General features: G+C 47.0%; 1 protein-coding gene across 1 annotated transcript in view; it reads left to right on the top strand.

Annotated features, from left to right (window-relative positions):
* Positions 1-25,074, top strand: part of kcnh8 (potassium voltage-gated channel, subfamily H (eag-related), member 8) — a 365,157-nt gene that overhangs the window by 164,638 nt on the left and 175,445 nt on the right. The window contains exon 3 of the mRNA XM_078200386.1: positions 5,001-5,132. Coding sequence (XP_078056512.1) covers positions 5,001-5,132 — 132 coding nt within the window. The remainder of the gene's footprint in view (positions 1-5,000; positions 5,133-25,074) is intronic.

Below are 25,074 nucleotides of genomic sequence, written 5' to 3'. Positions count from 1 at the left end.
TGTTTCGTCATTACTCCTAGTGCAATGCTCAATATTTAGATTCATATGCAAAATCATGTATGCCAGGATGTCAGAGAAAGGCTGATGCTAAACAGTGCTTTTTGGATAGATACTGGCTGATGTTAACCTGCATGTTACCCAGCATGAATAGAAAGTTTTATAGCTTGGAGTTTTTGGAATGGTTCGAAAACAAGGTTACTGCTATACTTCCATTGACGGATTTGAAGAGGATTCAAGGAAATTTCTAGAATATTGTATGTTTCAGATATGAACTCCAACATTTTTAAATTTGAGTGTTTTTTAAAAATTCAATCATGGGGCATGGATGTCGCTGGCTGGCCAGCATTTATTGCCTATGCCTGGTTGCCTGAGGGCAGTCGAGAGTCAATCACATTGCTGTGGCTCTGGAGTCACATGTAGCTCAGACTAGGTAAGGACGGCAGATTTCCTTCCCTAAAGGATATTAGTAAACCAGATGGTTTTTTTTGGAATAATCAACAGTGGTTTCATGGTGATCAATTCCAGATATTTTTTGCTGAATTCAAGTTTCATCATCTGCCATGACAGGATTAGATCTAAGCTCCCCAGAACATTAACTTAGTTTCTAGATTACTAGTCTAGGATAATATCACTAGGCCATCGCCTCCCCATAATGCATTGAGATAGAAAGCACTTTGAATTATATTAATGATCATTGGAAAGTTGAGGTTTATTTCTTAATTATGTTCATGGACAAAGACTTTCTTGGAGGACTTATTTAAAATAACAATCCTACACGTATCCCATCCTTCCTATTATACTTGCACCAATTACCTTTCACCCATCAACCTTGTGCTTGCTCACCTGTACAGACTCTTGACCCCAGAATGCCTCAGTTTTAATATCCTCATAATTGGTTTCAAAGCCCTCCAAGGCCTCACTCCTTCCTTTCTCTGTAACTTCCTCCAGCCCCACCAGCCTTTGAGATTTCCTCCAATGTTGTCCTCTTGTGCACCCTCAGATTTGATCACCTTTCCATTGATGTGCTTTCAGCTGCCTGGGCCCGAAGCTCTGAAATTTCCTCCCTGAATTTTTCCATCTCTCTACCTCTCTTGCTTCAAGTTCTTCTTAAATCCGAATTCTTTGACCAAGCCTTTGCTCACCTGTTTTGCAATCCCCTTCTGTGGTTCGATGTCGAAACTGTCCGTGTTGATATTGCTCTTGTTAAGCAAGTGCGGACATTTGTTGGTATTTAATGTGTTACATAAATGCAAATTTGTTACTGATCTGAGTGTGTTGGAAAGGCTGAGTGAGCAGGAGCTCTCGAGCCTCTTCAGGTTAAAATAAGCTTGCTTGTGCAACTGTGCAGATTCACACATCAAGAACATACATTTAGCAGAAGGCAGCTTCCTGCTGAGCTGTGTCCTTCAGAGGAGGATAGCTAATTGGAGGAAATCAGTGTAAAATTGGAGGAATGTAGGAACACAAAACAGAAGCAAATAAATCTGAGATGAGATGGAATTTTCTTGTGATATTTGTTGTTCTTTTGCTGAAATGTGATTATTTGCCGTTCCGCAAACTGCTCCCAAATCCATCCCCACTGAATGGGGGGAGATTTTGAGGCTGCAGTCTCCGTGTATGGGATCGCCGGCACGGGCGCAAAATCTGGAGGGAATTGGGAAACACAATTCCCTCCAGAAAGATCGCGTTTCCTGATTTTTCACACCCTCTCGCTGCCGATGTCACGTGGGCGTGAGCCTCATTTAAATAGAGTTTAATGTATTTAAATATTATTAATGGGTCCTCCCCCTACATGATCCCCTATCACTAAATACTCATACCTCACCAACGTGAGGTCGCGTCAGGCTCAGAACAGGTTTGCCAAGTGAGAGACAGTCAAGAGGATCCCTCTGGAGGTGCAGAGGTAAGTGTAGCCCCCAGGGAGAGAGGGGCATTCCTGGTCACAGCCCCCTGGCCAACCTAGCAGTGCCAACCACTGCTGGGGGCACTGCCAGGGGTGGACCCTAGTGAGACCCGATGGGGGTGGGGGGATTCATTTATGTATGGTGGTGGGGGTGGGAGGGGGACAGGCATTGAGTAAGGATGGGAATGCTGGTGATGATTGTCGATGGGGGTGGGGGTGTGCGGCGGGGGGATTGGGAATATTGGTGATAATTGTGGGGGAGGGGGAAAGAGAGGAAATCTTTTCTTTTTTTGTGCTGATTGGGATGCCCTTTGAAGATGGCGACCCGATCTCAGTGGAATGGGTCTTGCCGGTTCTATGAGGCCCTGCTCCACCTGAGAGATGGCATAAACCACACCCACTCTTTTTTTCTTGAGTAAGAGGCTCAGGATCCGGAGAGAAAACTCAGGATCCGGAGAGAAAAACCAGAGGGCATGGTTAAGGGTGAAAGGAGAAAAGTTTAAAGGGAATATTAGGGGGGGCTTCTTCACGCAGAGAGTGGTGGGAGTGTGGAATGAGCTGCCGGATAAAGTGGTCAATGCTTTTAACATTTTAACATTTTAACAGCTTTTAGCATTTAAGAAAAATTTGGACGGGTTCATGGATGAGAGGGGTGTGGAGGGATATGGTCCAAGTGCAGGTCAGTGGGACTAGGCAAAAAATGGTTCGGCACAGACAAGAAGGGCCAAAAGGCCTGTTTCTGAGCTGTAATTTTCTATGGTTCTATGGTGTGTGAAGCTGGAGAGCCTCACACTGATTTTCTTTCTGAGCCTGACACTTAAAAAAATGTTGGTAAGCTACAGCATCACAAATGGAAGCAAAGCAAAGTCACTGCATTAGATTCTCTGGCTTTGGGTGAATAGGTAAGAGTGAAAATATGTGAGGGCAGTGTCACTCTAGACAACAGATGCACTGGAGAAGAATGGTGTGACCAGCTGTATCAAAGGGTGTCAACAGGTCAAGCAGAGTGAGAGAGAGTGTGTTTTAGTCACAGTCACAGAGTGTCATTTGTGACTTTGATGAGGAGCATTGCAATGCTGCACAGGAGGTTTTCTTTTCATTCTGTGCAATAAGAGACAGTCTGTGGGATAAAATGATAATAGCAGAACCTGCCATTAGATTGCTATTTTCTTCTGTTCAATATACCTGTCTTTGGGAGATTGACCAAATAGAATTCAAATGATGCTGTTAGACCACATATCCAATGCTTTTGGAGACGTTTTAAAAAAACTTTTATTTATTAGTGTCACAAGTAGGCTTACATTAACACTGCAATGAAGTTACTGTGAAAATCCCCGAGTCGCTGCATGCTAGCGCCTGTTCGGGTACACTGAGGGAGAATTTAGCATGGCCAATGCACCTAATCAGCACGTCTTAATCTTCCATGCCATGACTCTGAGAAAGTATTTTGTGATGAGTGGACATATTTTTCTGGGCATTGATTGTGGAGCACTTGCCTAAGGTAGTTGGGCCATTGGAGGCTGCTATTTGAGGAACGTCAGGGCAGCAGATAATCGGAGGCTATTTCTGAAGAGTGATTATAGGCACATGGTAAGAATTGAAATTAGAAGCAAAGATTTACCTGTATACTAATCATTCATGTGGACCACCTCTGTCTGAGTTTATGTTGTAAGAAGTCTCACAACACCAGGTTAAAGTCCAACAGGTTTATTTGGTAGCAAAATTCACTAGCTTTCGGAGCGCTGCTCCTTCATCAGGTAAGTGGGAGTTCTGTTCACAAACAGGGCATATAAAGACACAAACTCAATTTACAAAATAATGGTTGGAATGCGAGTCTTTACAGGTAATCAAGTCTTAAAGGTACAGACAATGTGAGTGGAGAGACGGTTAAACACAAGTTAAAGAGGTGTGTATTGTCTCCAGCCAGGACAGTTAGTGAGATTTTGCAAGCCCAGGCAAGTCATGGGGGTTACAGATAGTGTGACATGAACCCAAGATCCCGGTTGAGGCCATCCTCATGTGTGCGGAACTTGGCTATCAGACTCTGCTCAGCGACTCTGCGTTGTCGTGTGTCGTGAAGGCCGCCTTGGAGAACGCTTAACCGAAGGTCAGAGGCCGAATGCCCGTGACCGCTGAAGTGTTCCCCAACAGGAAGAGAACACTCTTGCCTGGTGACTGTCGAGTGGTGTTCATTCATCCGTTGTCATAGTGTCTGCATGGTCTCCCCAGTGTACCATGCCTTACATGCCACACTATCTGTAACCTCCACGACTTGCCTGGGCTTGCAAAATCTCACTAACTGTCCTGGCTGGAGACAATACACATCTCTTTAACCTGCGTTTAACCCTCTCTCCACTCACATTGTCTGTACCTTTAAGACTTGATTACCTGTAAAGACTCGCATTCCAACCATTATTTTGTAAATTGAGTTTGTGTCTTTATATGCCCTGTTTTGTGAACAGAACTCCCACTTACCTGACGAAGGAGCAGCACTCCGAAAGCTGGTGGCTTTTGCTACCAAATAAACCTGTTGGACTTTAACCTGGTGTTGTGAGACTTCTTACTGTGTTTACCCCAGTCCAACGCCAGCATCTCCACATCATGACTACCATCGAGTTTATGTTGGTCATTTGATTAAATTGTTTCCTGCATCTTCATGTAACTATAAGAAAAATATCTTAAGATCAGTAAATTTGGCTTTCTACAAACTACAAAACTTTCTAAAAACTGCATTATTGGCACTAAATATTGAGAATTATTCCTCTATTTGTTGTTAATATGGATTGCCTCAGATCTCCTCTAATGGATGTTGGCCACCCACCCTACCGCCTTCTGTCACTTAGACCTAGGGAGGTAAAGGTGTCAGGAGAATAAGCAAACAATTCTATACTCTTATATTATTAATGTTATTAATAAGCATAAAACATACAAAATGTTGCTTCAGCTAGGGTTTAGCTAAAATAAAGTGCTCTTTTCCACAATCTCTGTAAATGTTTGTTTGCCCTCTGCAACTCCTTTGCAATTTATATGTAGTCGAAATTGAAATGTGCTACTGAAAGTAGCCCATAACAGTAAATGTTCTGATTAATCTTTACAGGTAATTCATTCTGGTGCCTACTTGATGTTGTGCCAATTAAAAATGAGAAAGGCGATGTAGTTCTTTTTTTGGCATCTTTCAAAGACATCACAGTTACCAAAGTGAAGATTGCCCAGGAGGATAAAAAGGAAGGTCAGTGTTTCATCATGAAACGTTCCTATGTTATTGGAGACAGTGGGACTTGGTTCTTTTTCTTGTCACAGGTTCCATGTAAAATGAAATATTAAATGATTTTGCAGAAAAAAGGAAAACTGGCAATGAAATAACCTATCACAGCTGTATGTTCATTTTCAGTTATAGCTATCCAAAGCAAACAGCACACTCTGAAATTACGTCAAACCTCAGTTAAATTGTCTTTAATGCCTTTACCCAGCCAATTCCCACACTGCGGGCAAGACCCTTGCAACTGCCAAGATGGGGTGTGTTTGATCTCGGCCCTGAATTCATATGGCTTGGCTGAGTTTGGATTTCCCTCCTTTCCCCTAACTAGCAAAAGTTGGATTGTCAGAAAAGTGGGCGGGACATCTGCATCCAGGTCCTGCCACTTTAAAATGGCCACGGAGTCTTTCCAACTCCACCAAAATCCTGTGGCCATCTAAGGGCCTCCATGTCAGTAATCGCCAACCCTGCAGCAACACCCTCTATGCCTTCCCTGACACTCCTTGGTCCACACTGTGACTGCCGGCCGATGTGCAACTGCTCCTGATGCAGCAGGAGTTTGGATCTATCAAAGACCATGCATTGGGACCTGCAATGTAATCACTTTCCACGGGAATCCTAATGTTAAAAATCAATTCTTATATGTGTGTATGCCGCCAGTGATACGATCAAGTGTCATTATATGGAAATTACACTCTAGCATTTCACTATCACATTTGGAACAACATAATTTGTTAGCAATGAATCGTACCAGATCCCAATCTGAAATGGGTTTGCAATCTCAATGAGTATTTTTGTGAGCACTACTTTCTTGGGCTAGATCCAGTGTGTTAAGGGTTTGTGCACAGAATTTCTACACAACTCGGGTAGTTAACTCGGTATACAATGCGACTTGTTTCAGGGTCATCATTTTAAGTCCCACGTTTGGTAATTAATTTTTAAAATTAAATGTTACAATCAATTCTCCATATTGGAAGTTGAGAATATAATTTATAAAATTTCCTGATTATATATTGTTATCATTTATCAGATTATCAGAAACGTGTTTTACACAGGGAACAATTGGGAACTGTTGGATGGACTAAATATAAGAACTTGCAATTGGTTAAGAACTGCACAGGCGTAGTAATGGTTAGTCTGTGCCAAGCTAACTTGTTGTTTTAATGCTGCCAGTTGCAACTGAAACTCTGACACATAGAAACAAAGAAACATAGAAACTAGAAGCAGGACTAGGCCATTTGGCCCTTCGAGCCAGCTCCGCCATTCATTTTGATCATGGCTGATCATTAAATTCAATATCCTGATCCCATTACCCTGATCCCTTCTTCCTCCCATATCCCTTGATGCCTACAACCCCAAGAGCTGTATCTAATTTCTTCTTGAAATCAGACAACATTTTGGCCTTGACTACATTCGGTGGTAGCGAATTCCACACATTCAACATCCTCTGGGTGAAGAAATTTCTCCTCACCTCAGTTTTAAAAGGTTTACTCCTTATCCTCAAACTATGACCCCTAGTTCTGGACTCCTCCGCAATTGGGAACATTCTTTCTGAATCTACCCTGTCCAACCCTGTTTGAATTTTATAAGTTTCTATGAGATCCCCTCTCACTCTTCTAAACTCCAGTGAATATAATCCTAACCGACTTAGTCTCTCCTCATATGACAGAATCAAGAATCTGGAAAAATGGCAGTCTCATTTATTGCATGAAAATCAGTGTGATTCCTGTCAAAGCTGGCAGCGCGATCTGGAAAGCAATCTTTAGGCACTTTGAAAACATTTTTTTCCCATGTGAAAAATACCATGCCTGAGGCACAAAGCATCTTCGTCGCCCACCTGGGGTCTTCTCAGCATTGCAATCAAGGGGTGCTGCACTTAAACAGCTCCACAGCACTCACTCTCATTCAAGCCAGGAGGAAAGCAGCCAGAAAAGCAGCTCCCAGATTCTCAGATGGGGCCCACTCTAGACTACTGGACGTGGTGGAGGAGAGATGGGCAACAATCTACCCTCGGGATGGAAGGAGGTGCCACAGCAAGGTGACGAATTGTGCCTGGGAGGCGGTGGAAGCAGTGGTCAGTGCCAGAAGCATGATAAAGGCAACAGAGTTCAATGTTGAAAAAAGATGAATGCCCCCTACAACCTGCAAGGGTAAGTGCCCCTGTCTCCCTTTGACATTTGACCCTTCCATCACTCCTGGTATTTCACCTTGAACCCACATGCCACCGCCACCTTGCTGGTTCCCAGCACCCAACCTCTCAGTATCATCCTCAATGCCAACCCGGCACTCCTTATCTGAACCTCTTTCTGCCGGGGCACAGTGTCCACATATGCCAGTTGTCCTCAACTTCTGACCCAACTTGCGTGCAGCGCACAATATCCACTTTTGTATCCCTGCAGAAGAAGATATCACATAACAAGTGTAAGAGAGAGAAGACGGATGGTGGTATGCCTGCTTTGAGGATCCTTATACCCTTTGAGGAATGGGTCTGCACTGAGAGCGAGGTTGGCCTGCGACTGAGCAGAGACAATCTCCTCGGTGGGTGAGCTTAGCAGACAGGCCTCTGGGTCACTTTCTGGTGAGCACCCCACTGCTTCCAATCCACTTCAAGTGGAGACAGAATGTCCCAGGGATCGGGCAGTCAGAGGTCTACTAGATCCCAGGGTCCAGCTGAGCCCCTGCCAGTTGCTGTGTTTCTGGACGAGTTTGACTCTCAGCTGCTAGAGATGCAGAGGCAGAGCTGGCTGTGGTGAACCATCGTTGGTTACCAATGTTACTGTTGGGTTAGGGTGTTGCCACTGTGGGGGTTGTTATAATGTTGTTGTTGGGTTAGGGTGTTTACACTGTGGGATTAATATACCTGTGGTGGATGCTGTTATGGCACATCCCGGTCGGGCCCCGCCTCCTGGGGAGAGGTATAAGACCCTCTGCTCAGGCGGGACCCCTCCAGTCTGGATTGGTGTACTCGTGTTAGATAGTTCCATTGTTTGTCAATAAAAGCCTTCAATCGCTGAAGCCTTGTACCTCGTGCTTGATTGTCGCGCATCAATTTTATTGACAAACACAAAACTCTCGACAGTAGAGTATGCAGCAAATGCTGAAACCAGAGCGCCTGACGCTGGACCCACGTGCGGTCGGTGCCTCTAACACCTTCGACCACTGGCTGAAGTGTTTCGAGGACTACCTGGCGGCCTCTGCAGCAGTTACTACGGACGACGACAAACTCCAGGTCCTCCACGCGAGGGTAAGCGACACGGTCTATCTCGCGATTCGTGCGGCCACCACTTACCCGAGGGCCATCGAGCTCTTGAAGAAACGATACACGAGACCACCCAACGAGATTCACGCTCGTTACCTCCTCGCTACACGACGTCGGCAGTCGGGCGAAACCATGGAGGACTACGCCAATGAGCTCTTGCAGCTTGCCAGGGGCTGCGACTGCAAAGCTGTGTCGGCTGAGCAGTACATGTACGACCTCGCCCGAGATGCGTTTGTAGCAGGGGTAGGGTCCTCGTACATCCGGCTTAAGCTACTGGAGAAAGGGAACCTCAACCTGACCCAAGCGATGGAGATGGCTGAGATGCTGGAGGCAGCGTCGAAAAGCTTGGCTCTGTACCCCGAAGACCACGTGGAGACAACGTGGCAGGAGCAAGCACAAATCCCTCCTCGCCCCACGGGTTCGCGCTCCCATATCGACCCGACGGCGGCGGCAGCTCCAGGCGGCCAGCGGTGCTATTTTTGCAGAGGGGCCAAGCATCCACGGCAACAGTGTCCAGCTAAAACAGTGATCTGCAGTCAGTGCGGTAAAAAGGGGCACTACGCGAAAGTCTGCAGATCGAAGCCCAAGAACGGCAGTGCAGCCTGTGACCCTCCAGAGCGGAGACAATCTCCTTCGGCGTCGCAGTATCCACGAGGTCCGACCACGTGCGAATCCAGGACGACGCCATCGTGGCTGGCGGAGGAGGAAGATGACCACCAGGAGTCGCTACGCTTGGCGCCCTCACCCACGTGCGATTCATGGGGGCGGCCATCGTGGTCGACGATGACCAGGAGCGACCAGCAGGGGTCCTCAGTATCAACCTCGGCTGCCTGCAGTGACATCCAAGGGCCAACGGTGGCGTCGATCTCTCTGGACCAGACAAAGCATCACAGGCTTGACTGTTCGATGATGAACATCAAGGTAAATGGTCGTACTGTGTATTGTCTGTTTGACAGTGGGAGCACCGAGAGTTTTATTCACCCTGACACTGCAAAGAGGTGTGGACTCCGGGTTCTACCTGCCAAACAGACAATTTCTATGGCATCACGGTCCCGGTCTGTACCGATCCAAGGACGTTGTATGGTAACCCTGGAGGTGCAGGGCACAATTTACGAGCGATACAGGCTCCTTGTGTTGCCGCACCTTTGCGCGCCAATTCTCCTCGGACTAAACTTTATGGTCCACATGAAGAGTGTGATCCTACAGTACGGTGGGCCACTCACTTCGCTGGCAGTAGGGAATCAGCCGCAGCCTCCAAATTGTCCAAAGCGCCCCGCATGCAATCTTTCCACATTAAAGATCACCACACCCTCTTTATTTAAGAATCTGGTACCAGGCTGCAAGCCCATCGCTACTAAAAGTAGGCGTTACAGCGCTGAAGACCGGATCTTCAATAGATCTGAGGTTCAGCGGCTCCTCAAAGAAGGGATCATACAGCCCAGTGCTAGTCCGTGGAGAGCGCAGGTTGTGGTGGTTAAAAGCGGGAACAAACCCCGGATGGTCATCGACTACAGTCAGTCCATTAACCGTTATACGCAGCTGGATGCGTATCCTCTCCCACGCATATCTGATATGGTCAATCAGATTGCGCAGTACCGGGTGTTCTCCACCATAGACCTTAAGTCCGCCTACCACCAACTCCCCATCCGCCCAGAGGACCGACAATATACGGCTTTTGAGGCGGATGGTCGTCTGTATCAGTTTCTTAGGGTTCCATTTGGTGTCACCAATGGGGTCTCGGTCTTCCAGCGTGCTATGGACCGAATGGTGGACCAGAACGGGTTGCGGGCTACCTTCCCGTACCTGGATAACGTCACCATCTGCGGCCATGACCAGCAGGACCATGACACAAACCTCCAGAACTTTCTGCGCACTGCGTCTCGCCTGAATCTGACCTATAACAGGGAGAAGTGTGTATTCCGTACGCGCAGGTTAGCTATCCTGGGATGCGTGGTGGAAAACGGGGTCATCGGCCCTGATCCAGAGCGTATGCGCCCCCTTACCGAACTTCCCTTGCCCGCTAGCGCAAAAGCACTGAGGAGATGCCTCGGCTTTTTTTCTTATTATGCGCAGTGGGTCCCCAACTACGCGGACAAAGCCCGTCCGCTCATCAAGTCCACGACTTTCCCACTCACGCCGGAGGCCCAATTGGCCTTCAAGGCTTTGAAAAGTGACATTGCGAAAGCCACGATGCACGCGGTGGATGAATCCATCCCTTTTCAGGTGGAAAGTGATGCATCGGATTTCGCCCTGGCCGCCACACTGAACCAGGCAGGCAGGCCCGTCGCGTTTTTTTCCCGCACCCTTCAAGGTCCCGAAATTCGGCATTCAGCGGTGGAGAAGGAGGCTCAGGCTATTGTGGAGGCCATCAGACACTGGCGCCATTACCTGGCGGGGAAGCGGTTCACCCTGATCACGGATCAACGATCCGTGGCGTTTATGTTCAGTAATACGCAGAGGGGCAAGATCAAGAATGATAAGATCTTGCGGTGGAGAATTGAGCTCTCCACCTATAATTACGATATTATGTATCGTCCAGGGAAACTCAATGAGCCCTCGGATGCCCTCTCGCACGGAACATGCGCCATCATGCAGGAGGACCGCTTGAACGCCCTCCATAATGACCTGTGCCATCCTGGGGTCATTCGGCTCTACCACTTCATAAAAGCCCGTAACCTGCCCTACTCGGTGGAGGATGTCAGGTCTGTAACGAGAAGCTGTCGGATTTGCGCGGAATGCAAACCGCACTTTTATCGACCTGACCGGGCACAATTGGTCAAGGCCACTCGCCCCTTCGAGAGGCTGAGTGTGGATTTTAAGGGCCCCCTTCCCTCAACGGACCGGAATGTCTATTTTCTCAATATCATAGATGAATACTCCCGGTTCCCGTTTGTTGTCCCCTGTGCGGACACGTCGACTGCCACAGTGATTAAGGCATTCAGTGATCTTTTTACCCTGTTCGGGTACCCCTGCTACATACATAGCGACAGGGGCTCGTCGTTCATGAGTAACGACTTGAGGCAATTCCTGCTCTCATACGGGATTGCCTCTAGTAGAACCACGAGCTACAACCCTAGGGGTAACGGACAGGTGGAGAGAGAGAATGCTACAGTCTGGAAGGCTGTCCTATTGGCGCTGAAGTCCAGGGACCTTCCAGTCTCCCGGTGGCAGGAGGTCCTTCCAAATGCGCTTCATTCTATTCGCTCCCTCCTGTGTACGGCAACCAATGCTACTCCCCACGAGAGGATGTTCTCATTCCCTCGGAAGTCGTCCTCGGGGATCTCCTTACCAGCCTGGTTGACGTACCCAGGACCCGTCCTTCTGCGGCGACATGTGAGGGCCCACAAGTCCGACCCCTTGGTCGAACCGGTCCAACTCCTCCACGCCAACCCTCAGTATGCCTATGTGGCATATCCTGACGGGCGAGAGGACACAGTCTCGATTCGAGACCTGGCGCCCGCAGGGGACGTAGCAACTCCTGTCGCTCCTATACCCCCTGTCACGAACCCCCTTTCACTTCTATCTTCCCCAGACGTGGCGCGGTCAGCACCGGGACCAGTGCATAACAGTTATACTCCCATGTACAGCTTGCCTGAGACTCGGAGATCGGCGCCACCACAGAAGGTACCAGGATCCCCTGCACCACCGCTTCACCAGGGTCAACCGGCCCGTGAGTCCTCGAGGGGACAGCCGGACGCTGTTTTGGAGAGAACGCCACCGCAAGCACCTGCTCCGGTGTCGCAACCGGTGTTGAGGAGATCACAGCGACGGTGCGGTCCTCCGGACCGTCTGGACTTGTAGATTTTGTATATATGTAATCTGTTTTCGCACCCCGCCGGCCTTTGTTTTTAAAGGAGGGGTGAATGTGGTGAACCATCGTTGGTTACCACTGTGGGATTATTCCAATGTTACTGTTGGGTTAGGGTGTTGCCACTGTGGGGGTTGTTATAATGTTGTTGTTGGGTTAGGGTGTTTACACTGTGGGATTAATATACCTGTGGTGGATGCTGTTATGGCACATCCCGGTCGGGCCCCGCCTCCTGGGGAGAGGTATAAGACCCTCTGCTCAGGCGGGACCCCTCCAGTCTGGATTGGTGTACTCGTGTTAGATAGTTCCATTGTTTGTCAATAAAAGCCTTCAATCGCTGAAGCCTTGTACCTCGTGCTTGATTGTCGCGCATCACTGGCAATACCAGGAGGGGTTGTCAGCAACATTCCTGTGACTGCAAGGCTGAATGAAGAACTCCCAAAGCCTTCAGTCACAGGGGACGTTGCTGGCATTGCGTGGCACCCAGGCCAACACTGCAAGGATGGCAACCACAGTGGAAAGCCTGGGACACAATGTCAGAGCCTTGACTGGTGAACACACTGGGGACCATTGCTGAAGGCCTCAACACCATGATGTAGACACAGAGGGCATTGCTGAGGGTCTCGACACCATGGTGCCTAACTTACATTCTCTTTGGGGTCTCATCAGCCAGTCCCTTAGGCTCATCACTCCCTTAAACCCCATTCACGAGCCCCGCTCTAACAGACGGCCCATACCTACATATCACTAACAGCTGTAAACTAATCTCTCATTCTCATTTCTCTGCCACACAGGCAGAAGAATCATTCAGTGCAGTGAGCAGCTGTTAAAAAAAAAGCCTTTTCATTCATTCTGGGCTTTGAAGGGTTCTTAAGACAGGCAGGCTGAAGGCTCCAGGACAACACACATCAGCTGTGACCCCATCCCGGAGGAGGACCCTGACCACCCATCCCCTCCCCCCACCCCTCACCCCACCCCTCACCCAACACCTTTGAACTATCCCCCCTTTTACAGCACGCCAGCGGATACTGTCCCCTTGTACACCCTGGTACAAGGTGGAGAGGGGTACTCACCTCCTTCCTCCCTCTTGGAGGCCATGCTGCCTGGCTCCCATTTTTAAAAAGCAGTGGTAATTCGCACCCATGTGACTTCACACTGCTGGGTGGGGAGATTCAACTATAACCTCACTAATAACATTGAAATGTATCCAAACTCATTCACATCAGAATCTTGCCCTTCCTGGGCATGAACCTGATCACATCATCGGGGAGGGCCTGGGAACAAACATCGCGATCGGAAATCTCATTGGTGCAAACCCCATTTTTGGCCTCATGTGACATTTTGAGGCCATTTTGGGATTTGTGCTCATGGCTCACGGACCCGTTAGTTTGCACCCACTGATACTGACACTGAGACTATAAGTGAGCACCTGCAGGAAGTGCTCCCCCTAGTGTCACTGCACAAATAAACACAATCAAAGTAAATTGTTTCTAACTACAGTATCAAAGTCTTTTATCATTTCAAACACCTCAATTGGATAACCTCAAACTTCTAATTAAGGGAATATGCACCTAGTCGATTTAATTTGTCTTCATAATTTAGCACCTTTTAACTCTGGTGTCATTCTGGTGAATCTGCACTATGTTCTCTCAAGGTCAGTACAATGTGCAGAGCTGAGTGGGGTCTAACCTGAGCTCTGTACAACAGTAATATAATTTCTACTCTTCATATTCAAACCCTCTTGAGATAAAGGCTAACATTCTGTTAGCCTTTTTAAATTGTACTTTGAAGCTATCCGCTAGCTTACCTGGGCTCCTAAACAATTACTCATCCACAATTCATAACTTCTCCTCACATTTAAAAAAAATGCCTCTGATTTTAGGATTAGAGTGGATAAGCTTACACTCCTTACATTCAACTCCACCTTTCACAGTTTGGTCCACTCACCTTCACCTTATCTGTCAGTGTCGCTTTGCAACTTTCTGATCCCATATGCAGTATTTACTGTGCCATCTAACTTAGTATTATCGGCAAGCTTGGATAAAAGGCATTCTACTCCTTTATTTTAGAAATTACTAAATATAGTGAAAAGTGAAAATATAGTGATAAAAATCCACCTTGAAGGGTAACACTTATGCCTTGCCGACTTGAGAAGATGCACTGTTTCTTACCACCGAACCAATTCCATGTCAACAGGTTGTCTCCAAATCCATGTTCTCAAATCATTATGGCTAGATGTATCTTTAAACTTGATCAACAATTCCTTTTTACAGCAAATATAAACATACCCTGGCCAACCTTCTCAAATTGAAATGTTTTTTTAAAAGAAAACCTTCAAATTGATCATTTATAACAAAACCTGGAAGTCTGTTTAAGTGACCTTTTTAAGACATTCAGTGACGTGAAATTGATTATATTCCAAAAATATATGACTTGTTCTTGGCCTTTCTTTCTGAGCAGGTGAGAATTATAGACAGTGGCTGCTGGAGAGTGCTGTGCTGCACAGTTTGAGAAAATGAATAATGCTGAGAGTGATGGCAGCTTTGAAAGGATATCGAACACAGCTATTTCCTCCCCTGGAAAGTTAGAACATGTAACAAAAGAAATTGGCATCAAGGGGACTGTACTATACTTCATGAAATTCAGGGGATGACCAGAGAAACAATGAATAATGACCCCCTTGTATTGAATTTAGTTTGCCACCTACAAAATTCCCAGTGCCCTTTTTCTGCTGCGTAACACCCCCATCAGTAAGAGGCTTTTTGGCATTGGTTTTGACAGAAACAATGAACAAGTCAGCAATTTCCATTGGAATCGAGAATTTTCAGTAGGAAACCACACAAAATGCAAACACAACAATGTATTTTCAATGCTTCAAGACTTGCAGACTCTTGTTGCTAACATTGATTTTGCATTGCTGCTCTCTTGCACCATACTCCACATCTGCATTCCTAATTGTTTCCAAATTCTGGCAGAGTAAAGTGCTTTGTAATCGCTCCAGGGCAGAGGAAGTCTACGAAGGCGGAAGTCTACGAAGGCAGAAGTCCCTTCACCAAAATCCCTTTATTTACAACTCTACCAACAGCACACAGAGAGTTAACTGTCAGCAATCTATCTCGAGGGCTATCAGAAGAACTGACACTCTTGGTTAAATACAAGGCAAAGACTCCCTGATTGGCCCATCAATTGGATCCTTAATCAGGGACCTCTTTTTGGGGAACCTTAATCAGGAGAGTTCATACGCCCAATAGGCCAATCTCAATGGCCTGATTGAAGTCATTACAATCACTCTCAGGTGAGGAGCAATTGGTTACACCCTCTTATTGCAAATGAAGTCAGTGCCTGGAGATTGGCAGTGTTTGCAGTGCACATGCTCATTCCTGCTGGAGGAGTGCTGACTGTGATATTCGTGCAGGTTCCTTTAGGTGTCCAAGTCCTCTGGCTCAGCCAATCACCGGGTCCCTTGGATATGCAAATAGGGGGTCCAGCATCTAGCTGAGGCCCCCTTTGCAAACTGAATTTGCTGCAGTCAGTGTTCTCAGATATACGGCAGCCAAGCTCATTAGGCCGGATTTTTAGAGGCTGCTGGGAGTTGGGAATAATCCTGTTGTTGCGACCCCCCCCCCCCCCCCCCCCCGCCGCCCCCCCCGCTGTCGCCTGTCTGCAGGAAACTGGTTTCCTCAGTCGGAAGCCTCATTTTGTGCAAGAGTTGGGTCTGTTGTCTGACTCAGAATACCCAAGGTGGGAACCAAGGTGGACTGCTTCGGAGCAGGCCTGATGAAGCTGCCCGCCCCACCTCCGAGAAAGGGCCCATCAAGATCAATGTTTTGCCCCTCTTTCCCCGTCCTTCTACCCCCAACTGCCCTCAATGTCAACATGCCTCAAGTTACCAATCATAAGCCTCTAAAAAATCCTCTAATTGTGTCTTTAGAGAAAAATAGAGGAATGAGGAGGGTCATGTGACTTTGTTCTGAATTCTGCTGGTGACAAACCAAAGTGGCATGGGTATTAACGATAAAAGTAATTGGGGTAGGAGGGATGGCAGGTTGTTTTACTGGGTCGAAGGTGCAAAGTATTCATGCCTGTAAACAATGACCAAAGCACCTGTGCTGACGGTAGACAGACTGTTCATCTCCAAAGCAAGAAGGTGTTCGTGTCAGTATTTGTAAAGGATTATACTCCAGACAGTCTAGTTAGTTTTAAAATAGAATGAAGTTGGGAGATTAAAAGATAGCTAATTAACATTTCTACCTGGTACAAGGCCTATGTGATTCACATTGCCATGGAGATGGGATTTGATAGGGGGAAAAGTTCAGAGCAAGCCATTGTAGGATCAGCTTGCACTTTTCTTAAAAATATCACTGTTCCTCACATACAGTGTCTGTCTTCAAGAATCACAATGCAAAGTCCTAATGGTAAAATGTACCAACAATGTTTATTATCCATCAAATAGTATTATTTTGACCACACCTTTTACATTACACCAAAAATCATCTATGAAAGTAACACTTAGTGATCTATTATGCACATTAAACCTTCTGCATGACAAACTCAATGCCGAACAAAATGTTCATCCACGCACTAAAACCATTAAAAGAAATATCAATAGTTCAACAAATACTGTGACCTTTTTCAGCCTGAAAACTGATGTTTCTGTTGTCCACATCAAAATGTAATTAAATAAAATTGAACAATTAGGACTTTGAAAACTGGTTCTTGCCTTATTTTGTCTTGTGAACACAAGTAAGCATTGCTTATCCTTCTGTGCCAATTGATCACAACTTCAATTATGAACATGTTCAGCTTGGTTGACAAAAGTACATCCCTTCCCTTCCAATAGGAGCACAAACACACATCTGACATTTTGCATCATGTTGTGCAGTTCTGTATTTTTTACAACAGGATCAATTCTGTTCAGCTCAAGAAGACTCGAGAAGATGAGGGATGGCACGGTGGCACAAGGGGTGGCACGGTGGCACAGTGGTTAGCACTACTGTTTCACAGCGCCAGAAACCTGGGTTCAATTCCAGCCTCAGGTCACCGTCTGTGTGATGTTTGCTTGTTCTCCCCGTGTTTGCGTGGGTTTCCTCTGGGTGCTCCGGTTTCCTCCCACAGTCCAAAGATATGCGGGTTAAGTTAATTAGCCATGCTAAATTAACCTTAGTGTCAAGGGGATAAAAAGGGTAAATATGAGGGGTTGCAGGAGGAGGGCCTGGGTGGTCGGTGCAGACCCGATGGGCCGAATGGCCTCCTTCTGCACTATGGGGATTCTATGAATGAGGACTCCTGCTACACATAGAAAAAAATAAATGTGCTTTCTATCATAGCACAACCTGTGGAGAGTGGCTTGGCAATGGAGAACCTGTATCAGAACGTACCCATGTGTTGACAACTTTCTCTGTACCAGGTGTAATATTAACGCAATCTGGAAATTCAATCATTGTCACACCCAGGATGACCTGAGGTCAGGTTGCCACAAAGGTGTGATATCATGTTCCTTTAGGAGCTTAAACTTGACAAAACACATCATGAACATTTGTGACAATTGCAAGTTTTTAAGATTCTTTCAAGGGATGTGGGCTTCGCTGGCTAGGCCAGCATTTATTGCCTCTTCCTAGTTGTCCTTGCGAAGGTGGTGGTGAGTTGCCTTCTTGAACCACTGCAGCCCCTGTGGTGTAGGTAGAGCCATAGTGCTGTTAGGGAGAGAGTTCCAGGATTTTGACCCAATAATGCTGAAGGAATGGCAATATATTTCCAAGTCAGGATGGTATGTGGCTTGGAGAAAATGGCAGTGGTTTTGGGTTGGAAAATGCTATCAAAGAAGCCTTGGTCCATTCCTGCAATGTATCTTGCAGATGGTGCACACTGCTACTATTGTGCATTGGTAGTGGGGCAGGGCGGGTGAATGTTTGTAGATGGAGTGCCAATCAAACGGATTAGTTTGTCCTGGATGGTGTTGAGTTTCTTAAGTCTTGTTGGAGGTGCACACATCCAGACAAGTGGACTGACTTGTGCCTTGTAAATTGTGGACAAGTTTGGGATTTACAACCCTCAGAAAGGGCCATGGTATTGATGTCAATATTGAATTTTTGCATCAGTAATGAAATGCAGGAAATTCTCTGACTTATCCATGTGACTGAGATGCTTGTGTAATTGTCAGTTACATTGTATGCTTAAGATGCCCCTATAGAAATAAGCACATTTACTTTGAAGTCTTTTTCATTGACAACTTAAAATGCTGCATGGTGCCAGAATTGGCAGTTGTCATACAACCAAATTATTTAAAGCAAGAGAGAATTAACAACAGATGCATTGAACAATCTAGAGGTTCCCAACCTGTGGTACTGAGGCCCTCCTCAGATGTTACGAAAATTCTGTGGAGCCCTGTATCACAACAGAATGCTTTTACTGTATAAAAATTACTTATACAGTTAAAACCAAATATTTACTTTTGCTTCACTTACTTAATGTGACACTGCTGCTGGTGCTAGGCAGCAATTCTATGGGGACAAGGAGGCATAATCAACAAACATACACATGAAAAGTCAAACTTAATGTTCATCCTGGATTGGTTATGCTTAATTTGGAAAACCACTGCCAACGGTAGTTGACTGTCAGTTTGGTGGATACTTTAGGTTACTAAACTATAATTGAAGTTGGAGCACTGTCATTACAAGGCTATTGGACTGTAATTGTGAGGCTAGTGGATTGTGATTGTGAGGCTAGTGTACAGTGATTGTGAGGCGAGTGGATTGTGAGGCTAGTGGATTGTGACTGTGAGGCTAGTGGATTGTGATTGTGAGACTAGTGGACTGTGATTGTGAGGCTAGTGGATTGTGATTACAAGGGAGAAAGTGTTAGGTTTTTTAGGGAATCTAAAGACTGACAAATCCCCAGGGCCTGATGGAATCTATCCAAGGCTGCTCAGGGAGACGAGAGATGAAATCGCTGGGCCTCTGACGCAAATCTTTGTCTCGTCACTGGACACAGGTGAGGTCCCAGGGGATTGGAGGACAGCTAATGTGGTCCCGTTATTTAAGAAGGGTAGGAAGGATAACCCGGGAAATTATAGGCCGGTGAGCTTGATGTCCATGGTAGGGAAGTTGTTGGAGAGGATTCTTAGAGATAGGATGTATGCGCATTTAGAAAGGAATAAACTCATTGATGATAGTCAGCATGGTTTTGTGAGAGGGAGGTCATGCCTCACTAACCTGATGGAGTTTTTTGAAGAAGTGACTAGAATGGTTGACGAGGGAAGGGCCGTGGATGTCGTCTATATGGACTTTAGTAAAGCGTTTGACAAAGTCCCTCATGGTAGGTTGGTGCAAAAGGTTGGATCTCATGGGATAAAGGGGGAGGTGGCTAGATGGGTGGAGAACTGGCTTGGTCACAGAAGACAGAGGGTGGTAGTGGAAGGGTCTTTTTCCGGCTGGAGGCCTGTGACTACTGGTGTTCCACAGGGCTCTGTATTGGGACCTCTGCTGTTTGTGATTTATATAAACGATCTGGAAGAAGGTGTAACTGGGGTGATCAGTAAGTTTGCGGACGACACGAAAATGGCTGGACTTGCAGATAGTGAGGAACATTGTCAGAGGCTACAGAAGGATATAGATAGGCTGGAAATTTGAGCAAAGAAATGGCAGATAGAGTTCAATACAGATAAATGCGAAGTGATGCATTTTGGTAGAACTAACGTAGGGGGGAGCTATACGATAAATGGCAGAACCATAAAGGGTGTAGATACGCAGAGGGACCTGGGTGTGCAAGTCCACAGATCCTTGAAGGTGACGTCACAGGTGGAGAAGGTAGTGAATAAGGCATATGGCATGCTTGCCTTTATGGGACGGGGCATAGAGTATAAAAGTTGGGGTCTGATGTTGCAGTTGTATAGAAAGTTGGTTCGGCCGCATTTGGAATACTGCGTCCAGTTCTGGTCGCCACACTACCAGAAGGACATGGAGGCTTCAGAGAGAGTGCAGAGGAGGTTTACCAGGATGTTGCCTGGTATGGAAGGGCTTAGTTATGAGGAGAGATTGGGTAAACTGGGGTTGTTCTCACTGGAAAGACGGAGGATGAGGGGTGATCTAATAGAGGTGTATAAAATTATGAAAGGCATAGATAGGGTGAACGGTGGGAAGCCTTTTCCCAGGTCGGTGGTGACATTCACGAGAGGTCATAGGTTCAAGGTGAGTGGGGGGGGGAGGTTTAACACTGATATCAGAAGGACGTATTTTACACAGAGGGTGGTGGGGGCCTGGAATGTGCTGCCGGGCAAGGTGGTGGAGGCGGACACACTGGTAACATTTAAGACTTATCTGGATAGCCACATGAACGGAGTGGGAATGGAGGGATACAAAAAAATGGTCTAGTTTGGACCAGGGAGTGGCACGGGCTTGGAGGGCCGAAGGGCCTGTTCCTGTGCTGTCTTGTTCTTAGTTCTTGTTCTTGGGGATTGTGAGGCTAGTGGATTGTGATTGTGAGGCTAGTGGATTGTGATTGTGAGGCTAGTGGATTGTGATTGTGAGGCTAGTGGATTGTGACTGTGAGGCTAGTGGATTGTGACTGTGAGACTAGTGCACTGTGATTGTGAGGCTGGTGGATTGTGATTGTGAGGCTAATGGATTGTGACTGTGAGGCTGGTGGATTGTGACTGTGAGGCTAATGGATTGTGACTGTGAGGCTAATGGATTGTGACTGTGAGGCTGGTGGATTGTGATTGCGAGGCTAGTGGACTGTGATTGTGAGGCTGGTGGATTGTGATTGTGAGGCTAGTGGACTGTGATTGTGAGGCTGGTGGATTGTGATTGTGAGGCTAATGGATTGTGACTGTGAGGCTGGTGGATTGTGATTGTGAGGCTAGTGGATTGTGATTGTGAGGCTAATGGATTGTGATTGCGAGGCTAGTGGACTGTGATTGTGAGGCTGGTGGATTGTGATTGTGAGGCTAGTGGACTGTGATTGTGAGGCTAGTGGATTGTGATTGTGAGACTAGTGGATTGTGACTGTGAGGCTAGTGGACTGTGATTGTGAGGCTAATGGATTGTGATTGTGAGGCTAGTGGATTGTGACTGTGAGGCTAGTGGATTGTGATTGTGAGACTAGTGGACTGTGATTGTGAGGCTAGTGGATTGTGATTGTGAGACTAGTGGACTGTGATTGTGAGGCTAATGGATTGTGATTGTGAGGCTAGTGGATTGTGACTGTGAGGCTAGTGGACTGTGATTGTGAGGCTAATGGATTGTGATTGTGAGGCTGGTGGACTGTGATTGTGAGGCTGGTGGATTGTGATTGTGAGGCTAGTGGATTGTGATTGTGAGACTAGTGGACTGTGATTGTGAGGCTAATGGATTGTGATTGTGAGGCTAGTGGATTGTGACTGTGAGGCTAGTGGATTGTGATTGTGAGGCTGAAAGCAAATTACTGCGGATGCTGGAATCTGAAACCAAAAGAGAAAATGCTGGAAAATCTCAGCGGGTCTGGCAGCATCTGTAAGGAGAGAAAAGAGTTGACGTTTCGAGTCCAGATGACCTTTTGTCAAAGCTAAAAGGCATAGAAAGTGGGCGATATTTACACTGCAGGGGGAGGGAATGAAAGATGAGTCATAGCCATAGAAACCAGGGGAAAAGACTGCACGGTGGAAGACACAATTAGTTTACCGAATATTAACGATTGAGTGTTGGTAGGAGGAGAGGTACTCAATACATTATTTGTTACTAGAGAGGCAGTGCTTGGTAGACTAACGGGACTGAAGGTGGACAAGTCCCCGGGCCTGGATGGAATGCATCCCAGGGTACTGAAAGAAATGTCAGAGGTAATAGCGGATGCGTTAGTGGTTATTCATCAAAATTCACTGGACTCTGGGGTAGTGCCAGCTGATTGGAAACGGCTAATGTTATGCCGCTGTTTAAAAAAGGAAGTAGACAAAAGGCGGGTAACTACAGGCCGGTTAGCTTAACGTCTGTAGTTGGGAAAATGCTGGAATCCATCATTAAAGAAGAAATAGCAAGCCATCTGGATAAGAATGGTTCGATCAAGCAGACGCAGCATGGACTCATGAGGGGAAAGTCGTGTTTGACGAACATACTGGATTTTTATGAAGATGTGACTAGTGCGGTTGACGGAGGGGAACCGGTGGATGTGGTGTTTTTGGATTTCCAAAAGGCATTCGATAAGGTGCCTCACAAAAGGTTGCTGCAGAAGATTGGGGCACATGGAGTTGGGGGTAGGGTGTTAGCGTGGATTGGGGATTGGCTATCCAACATAGAAATCATAGAAACCCTACAGTGCAGAAGGAGGCCATTCGGCCCATCAAGTCTGCACCGACCACAATCCCACCCAGGCCCTACCTGCTAATCCCTTTTTTTTTTTACCCGCTAATTTACCCACTAATCCCTCTAACCTACGCATCCCAGGACTCTAAGGGGCAATTTTTAACCTGGCCAATCAACCTAACCCGCACATCTTTGGACTGTGGGAGGAAACCGGAGCACCCGGAGGAAACCCACTCAGACACGAGGAGAATGTGCAAACTCCACACAGACAGTGACCCGAGCCGGGAATCGAACCCGGGACCCTGGAGCTGTGAAGCAGCAGTGCTAACCACTGTGCTACCGTGCCGCCCACTGTGCTACCGTGCCGCCCACGCCCACAGGAAGCAGAGAGTTGGAATAAATGGGTGCTTTTCTGGTTGGCAGATGGTGACTAGTGCCGCAGGGATCGGTACTGGGGTCTCAACTGTTTACCATTTACAGAGATGATCTGGAGGAGGGGACTGAGTGTAGGGTAACAAAGTTTGCTGACGACACGAAGATAAGTGGGAAAGTGAATTGAGTGGAGGAAGCGGAAGGTCTGCAGAGAGATTTGGACAGGCTGAGTGAGTGAGCGAGGATCTGGCACATGGAGTATAACGTTGACAAATGTGAGGTTATTCACTTTGGAAGAAATAATAGCAAATTGGATTATTATTTAAATGAAAAAAAATTACAACATGCTACTGTGCAAAGGGACCTGGGGGTCCTTGTGCATGAGTCACAAAAACTCAGTCTGCAAGTACAACAGGTGATCAAGAAGGCAAATGGGATGTTGGCATTTATCGCAAGGGGGATAGAATATAAAAGCAGAGAAGTCTTGCTGCATCTGTACAAGGCATTGGTAAGGCCGCAGCTGGAATACTGTGTGCAGTTTTGGTCCCCTTACTTGCAAAAGGATATATTGGCCTTGGAGGGAGTGCAGAGAAGGTTCACCAGGTTGATACCGGAGATGAGGGGTGTAGATTATGAGGAGAGATTGAGCAGATTAGGTTTGTACTCGTTGGAGTTTAGAAGGCTAAGGGGTGATCTTATAGAGGCATATAAGATAATGAAGGGGCTGGATAGGGTAGAAGTGGAGAGATTCTTTCCACTTAGAAAGGAAACCAGAACTAGAGGGCACAGCCTCAAAATAAAGGGGGGTCAGTTTAGGACAGGGTTGAGGAGGAACTTCTTCTCTCAGAGGGTGGTGAATCTCTAGAATTCTCTGCCCACTGAATTGGTGGAGGCTACCTCGTTGAATATGTTTAAGTCACGGATAGATGGATTTCTGATCGGTAGGGGAATTAAGGGTTTTAGGGAACAGGCGGGTAAGTGGAACTGATTCACTTCAGATCAGCCATGATCTTATTGAATGGCGGGGCAGGCTTGAGGGGCTAGATGGCGGGGCAGGCTTGAGGGGACCTGGGTGGGTCTGGAACAAGGAATGTTCCACATACCCTACAAAAAGGACAAGTGTAGCTAGGACCAATGTGGGTACCCATTGCTATTCCTTTGATTTGGAGAAAGTGGAATGAGTTAAAGGAGAAGCTGTTGAGAGATAGAACGAGTTCAGCCAGGTGGAGGAGAGTGGCGGTGGATGGGAATTGTTCAGGCCTCTTTTCAAGAAAGCTCTCAGGCTGTCCAGGTGTGGGATGGAGGTGTAGAGATATTACACATCCATGATGAATAGGAGGCGATTAGGGCCTGCAAACTGGAAGCTGTCAATATGACGCAGGGCTTCAGAGGAATCCCGGATGTAGGTGGGGAAGGAATGGACCTGGTGAGTGAGGATGGAGTCAAGATAAGAGGAAATAAGTTCAGTGGGGCAGGAGCATGCTGACACAATGGGCCTATCAGGACAGTCCTTTCTGTGGATTTTAGGAAGTAGGTAGAAGTGGGCTGTCCGGGGTTGGGAGATTATGAGGTTGGAAGCTGTGGGGGGGGAAGACATCCAGAGGAAATGAGGTCAGTGATGGTGTTGGAGATAATGACTTGATGTTCAATCATGGTCCAGGAGGAGGTAGGAGGAAGTATCTGGAAGTTGGCGCTCAGCCTCTGTGAGGTAGAGGTCAGTACGCCAGACGACAACAGCGCTCCCTTTGTCGGCAGGTTTGATGACAATGTCAGGGTTGGACCTGAGGGAGCGAAGAGCAGAAATTTCAGAAGGAGAGAGGTTGGAATGGGTGAGGGGGGCAGAGAAATTGAGACGGCCAATGTCCCGTTGACAGTTCCCAATGAAAAGAGCGAGGGCAGATAATTGTCCCGGTGGGGTGTCCAATTGGAGGCAGAATGTTGGAGGCACGTGAAAGAATCTGTGGAACCGGAGGAGGACACTTGCCCAAAGAAGTGGGCACGGAGACGAAGGCAACGGAAGAAGAGTTCAACATCATATGGAGCCCGGAATTCATTGAGGTGGGAATGTAAGGGTACGAAGCTGAGTCCTTTACTGAGAACGCTCAGCCTCAGAGAGGGGAAGGTCGGAGGGTATGGTGAAGACACGGCAAGTGCTGAAGCTAGAAGAGATGGAGTTCGAGGGGTTGGGACTGGTGGAGGGCCTGG

The sequence above is a fragment of the Mustelus asterias genome, chromosome 2, assembly GCF_964213995.1.
Source record: "Mustelus asterias chromosome 2, sMusAst1.hap1.1, whole genome shotgun sequence".
Lineage (NCBI taxonomy): Eukaryota > Metazoa > Chordata > Chondrichthyes > Carcharhiniformes > Triakidae > Mustelus > Mustelus asterias.
The sequence above is the reverse complement of the archived record's forward strand: the minus strand, read 5'-3'. Positions and strand labels throughout refer to the sequence as shown.